The sequence below is a fragment of the Papilio polytes genome, unplaced genomic scaffold (genome assembly GCF_000836215.1).
Source record: "Papilio polytes unplaced genomic scaffold, Ppol_1.0 DF821289.1, whole genome shotgun sequence".
Lineage (NCBI taxonomy): Eukaryota > Metazoa > Arthropoda > Insecta > Lepidoptera > Papilionidae > Papilio > Papilio polytes.
Genome location: NW_013527915.1, coordinates 2538497 through 2543752, shown reverse-complemented (window position 1 = coordinate 2543752; position 5256 = coordinate 2538497). Strand labels below are relative to the sequence as shown.

General features: G+C 35.2%; 2 protein-coding genes across 2 annotated transcripts in view; one reads left to right on the top strand and one right to left on the bottom strand.

The window, feature by feature from the left end:
- The window catches only part of LOC106109094, a 3512-nt gene extending 1237 nt beyond the window's left edge, over positions 1 to 2275 (bottom strand). The window contains exons 1-4 of the mRNA XM_013290497.1: positions 2074 to 2275; positions 900 to 1060; positions 204 to 417; positions 14 to 137 (exon numbers count right to left, since the gene is read on the bottom strand). Coding sequence (XP_013145951.1) covers positions 14 to 137; positions 204 to 417; positions 900 to 1060; positions 2074 to 2163 — 589 coding nt within the window. The 5' untranslated portion in view covers positions 2164 to 2275. The remainder of the gene's footprint in view (positions 1 to 13; positions 138 to 203; positions 418 to 899; positions 1061 to 2073) is intronic.
- A 915-nt stretch (positions 2276 to 3190) lies between these two features.
- Positions 3191 to 5256, top strand: part of LOC106109093 (dnaJ homolog subfamily C member 1) — a 4394-nt gene continuing 2328 nt past the window's right edge. The window contains exons 1-5 of the mRNA XM_013290495.1: positions 3191 to 3415; positions 3681 to 3829; positions 4274 to 4445; positions 4609 to 4832; positions 5193 to 5244. Of these exons, the coding sequence (XP_013145949.1) occupies positions 3284 to 3415; positions 3681 to 3829; positions 4274 to 4445; positions 4609 to 4832; positions 5193 to 5244 (729 nt within the window). The 5' untranslated portion in view covers positions 3191 to 3283. The remainder of the gene's footprint in view (positions 3416 to 3680; positions 3830 to 4273; positions 4446 to 4608; positions 4833 to 5192; positions 5245 to 5256) is intronic.

The window sequence follows — 5256 nt, the reverse complement described above, 5'->3', positions numbered from 1 at the left end:
GTGTTTAATATACCAGGGGCACGTATAACGTAGTTCCTGAAGTAGTGCACCATGAGGTAATTCCCACCGGTGCCGTTTTTGGCGTCTCCCTCTGCGCACGTTATCACCAGCGGGTACAAATCAGGCTTCGATGTTACCTGGAACAAAGTTGATTTTAGAAGAGACATCATCAACAACAATAATTGTATTTATAGCCAACATACTTCAGAATAAGGAGGCGGTGCTTGATGGAAAGAGCCGCAGCGGCTGTATCTAGGCGGCGGGTAGACGGAGCCTGCGGAATCGTGTTCGGAGGTGCGCCGGCGTACGCAACACCACAGCGACAGCATGTATACGCCGTGCGGCCGCCGGAAGAACAGGCACCAGCTGCAGCACACCAGGATGCCCACGAGGCAGACCAGCAGGAAAAGAACTTGCCTGGAAGTTATAACAGTCCTAATTGGTTACGATATCACGATTTTGAAAAGACTAAAGATTGACATTGAGATCTTTTGTGACAGTCGATGAGTTTAAAATATACGCTGCTGATGAGGCTGTAGAGAAATGGTATTTTTTTCTTTTCGAGGTCGAGTCCAATGTTTGTTTATCAAATGGAGATTGTAGAGACATGGCTATTATGGCTTTAACGATCTGATATATCCGAAAAATTTTAAGCTTCGTTCGTTTTCTGGTAGCAAAAAAATTTAAAGGATTTACAAATTCATCTATAGTAATATTATAAAGGGGAAAGATTTGTATTTTTGTATGTATTACTCAGAAACTATTAGGCCGATTTTAAAAATTCTTTCACCGTTAGAAAGGTAATTTTTCTATGAGTAACATAGATTAAATTTTGAAATCTCATGGAGACGAAGACGCGAGCAACAGTTAGTATTGTATATTTTGCTGTTTGATTTTACCATTGAGTATACCACGGGAAGGTGAAGATCTCCTTAAATGTCTCATCGTCCTGCTGGTCGGGGTCTCGGCGTTGCGGCGCGCTGCCTGGCGTGCAACAGCCCTGTTCGCAGCACAGCCACGGCGGTGGGCATAGCCTTCCGTCTTCGCATGATGCAGCATACTGACCAAATAAATATTACTCAGATTTTACACTCAAAGTGAGCTTAAAACATAAGAACAGTTACACAAATTCTTAGTAGGATTATCCTATGATTATTTTAAGCAACGTCTCCCTTGTTTTTTTAAAGAAAAGGAAGTAAACGAGCGATAACACCACAAACGTAGTGTTCATTGGTGACCATGGACATCCACAACAATAACAAGTTTTTTACGATTTAGATATAAAACACCGGTTCTAGTGTAGGGAAGAAAGTGATCGTTAACCTAAAAGCGACCACTCATGACCTGATTATAAAAATGTCTTGATTCTTAACAGGGCTAGTTCCGAGAATTTTTTTTATTTTCTTCCTTCATGTTTTCTACCATACTATTCATATTTATTGTTTACTAGCTTGCGCCCGTAATTCTGTCAGAGTGTAATTTAAAAAAACAAAGGAAAGTAGCCTATGTGTTCTTTCAGATTCTCCTCTACATCTATGCCTAATTTCATCGAGATCCGTTCAGCAGTTTAGGCTACAAACTCTAACAAACATCCATCCATCCATCTAAACTTGCATTTACAATATTAGTACGATTGAGTATATCATATAAGAATTGAGACAAGATCAGTGAATGAAGTAAACATTCCATTTCGCTGGTAAGCGAGGAGAGGAATGCACGGCGCATGCTTCCAAGTCAATCGATATTTCTGTCAAAATGAACACAAGCTATGTATGGGATATTTTTAAGAAATACTTCATGAATCTTGTACTTTTATAATTTCTATCTTAAATGCATTTATACATCAAATAAAAAAAAATACCAGAATTTAATTACTTAATTTATTTTATAATATTTACTTGAACATATTTCGTAATCATTGTAGTTAATTACTTTTTAACAATCCATTATAATTTTATTGGTTTTACTAAATTTTTGCTTGGAACCGTATAAATTAAAAATGTATTGAATAGTCAAAGGAAATTAATGGTAATCTTAAATTTTGACTTAAAAATTACTTAATAGTTAACTTACCGCTGGATTACTAAATATGAAACCAACTAATGATACAACAAGAACAGCGAAAATCATTGTTATTATAATTAGAAGCGTCGGCCCCGACATTTGTTTAGCTTACATGTTTCAACAATAAATTCTATTTGCAAAGTGCACAGCACTCTGCTGAAATTTACGAATAATTCAATTCTAAAACATCACCCCGTGAGATGTTACCGCCCCTGAGGGCAGCGCGGGCGGGACTGAAGACCACTGAACACTGAATGAATGTACGAAATGAAAACCAATATAAGATGACCTCTCCCACCTTATATATCGCACCCTTGTTTGTACATGAGAAAATAATAGAAGGCTTTCGCCGGCGACGTTTTTAATTAATTTTATCTATAGTTTGTTACACTAGCCAAAGTATTTTTTATTAAGAGAGTGTTGAATATTTCTTTAATTTTGAATTACTTATATCTACTAGAGAAGGCAAAAGGAGGAAAAAATGAGATAAAACGTAATGCAAGTCAGAAATAAGTCAGAAAAGTAAAAGCTAGCAAAAATCTTAAATATATGAGTGACATTGGGAACATTTCCAAGTAGGGTACAGGATAAGCGGCGCCTTGTTACTATGCGGCATAGCAATTTTATGTTATCGTATAGTTTTTTACAATATACAGGAATCCGAGGAGAAAAATTTTGCATAAGTCTATCTTCAAGGCGCTTACTCTTAAGTTTTGAAATATATTTTTTTACTGCATAATGAGAAAACAGTATATTAAGTACTTATCAATATTTATATTACTTACATACATACTAGACTATAAGTAAGATTTTACGGCAAAAACTTTGTTATTTCTATCCATCTATCCATCTAAACTTTCACATTTATAATATTAGTATGATTGTTCAATAGGTATTCAACATTGATTTCAATATTTATAGATGGCGGTGGAATCGCTGTTCATGTTCTTAAGGAAAAAAGTATCGGTAAAAATAGGACCTTGAATTCGTATACTTTTACTTATTGCTTTATCCTGATTTTTTAATATTTATAAATAATGTGATTATAATATTTTAATTTAGTAAATATCGATTTTTGATTCTGATAAGAAATACAGATGACTTTGACGTTTTCGTGACAGTTGGCAGTCAACAGTCATACGTGAACCAAAATTTAGTTTAGGAAGAAATATATTAAAACATTTTCAAATGTTATGTGATAATAATTGATAGAATAAATATGAGATTTATTATTATCGTCTTTTTAGCATATGCTGCGAGTGCAGCAGCGTGGGACGATGATGATTTTGAAGTATTTGACGTGGTTGAAGAAGTCAACCAGAATTTTTACGAATTATTAGGAGTAACACAGGTAAAATTGGAATTTAAATATATTTTTCCCTTGTTATTATATTATTTTTATAATGATTATATTTCCTTGTCCTATATCCACAGAAAACTGTATAATGTGACTCAAAAAGATTTTTATTTTAATACACGATATCTTTACATTTTTGACTGGAATTATTGCATATTATTATCCAGATGTAATGTAGTTTGTCTTTGCAATAATTTAGTAATGAAATTATTATTTTGTTAATCAACTTAATACAGTATAACACGAAATATCTTCTCAGGAAGCTTCTCAGCAAGAGATTAAAAGTGCATTTAAAAAGCTTACTCTAAAGCTTCATCCGGACAAGAATAGTGCTCCGGACGCTGATGTACAGTTCCGAAACTTAGTGTCAGTGCATAATGTACTTAAAGATCCAGGAAAAAGGGAAAAGTAAGTTGTATCTACACAGGGTTGGTGTTAGAGGGGGATGCGGCCGGGCGACTGTCAAGGGCGATGGACAAAATGTACATCACATATATACAAACCTCCCCAAAAGTCCTAAAAAATCTTGGCAGACAGAAATCTTGCCAGGTTGCAACTTGCATATGATGCTATAACCATTATTGCCTCTACAATATCATATTAATATTATGAATGTGAAAGTTTAGATGGATGTTTGTTAGAGTTTGTAGCCTAAATGGCTGAACGGATTTTTATGAAATTTGGTATAAATATAGAGGACATTGTGGAAGGTACTTGCTTTTGTTTTTTTTTTAATTTCATGCGGACAGAGTTAATTGCTCAACATACACAGATGACACCTATTATCCTAAATTACGTTGATGATTGATTATTCTGTTTCTTCATTATTTTAATTAATATTTGTCTATCTAGGTATAATGAAGTGCTCAAGAATGGTCTTCCCAATTGGCGATCTGCTGTATATTATTATCGACATGTAAGGAAAATGGGCTTAGCCGAAGGATCTGTGATTTTGTTTATTATTATTACATTTGGTCAGTATGCTGTCGGTTGGGCAGCTTATGCGGAGAAGAAATTTACAGCTGTGAGTATAAATTGAATTAGAAAAATTAGTTTAATTGTCAGTCACCAATCATATTTGAAATTTATTAATGATAGCAATGCTTTTAATCCAAGACTAATAAATTTTGTATAGCTATGAAATACCTGCAAGAAAAGACAGGTATTAAATCCTAACGCAATTACAGGAGCAAATTTTAAATAGCAGAGGAAAGAAACTAAAGAAAAGTGGTTTTGATACGGGCTTGGCTGAAATATTAGACAAATTACCTAAGCCGAGTATAAAGGACACACTGCCGTTCCAAATACCGAGGTTCCTCTGGTGGTTGGTAACAGCTGTGCCCAGAGGAATTGTGGAGCTGAAGAGACAAATGAAAGAACGAGAAGAGGAAGCGAGAAGACAGAAAAAGAAGTATGTATATGTTATATAAGTACAGTCAGAGACTTTTGCAGTGTCCCATTTATAGATAAATTGCCTTATTCCTAGCATTCATACAAATGGAGTAATAATGAACTGTGCCAATGATGGGATAATATAAAACAATCCGTGTACCGAATTTTTATCCTAAAATCTACTAGCTTTTTAAGTGAAACAGAAATTCCCAATCATACTATAAACATAAGTAGTTTTGAGTACCTTCTAGGCGTGTTTGTACTGACGATATCTTGTATAGAAAGAGGAAATGATCCTAGTTCTTTTTCTATTCCTAGTTTTGAATTCTGATAGAGGATGGATAATTGAGGACGGATTTGTTCCTCTCGTGTGGTGTAGGGAGGAGGAGGAGGAGAGGGCGCGTGCGGCGCGAGCGGCGCGCGAGGCGGCGGCGGGCGCCGGG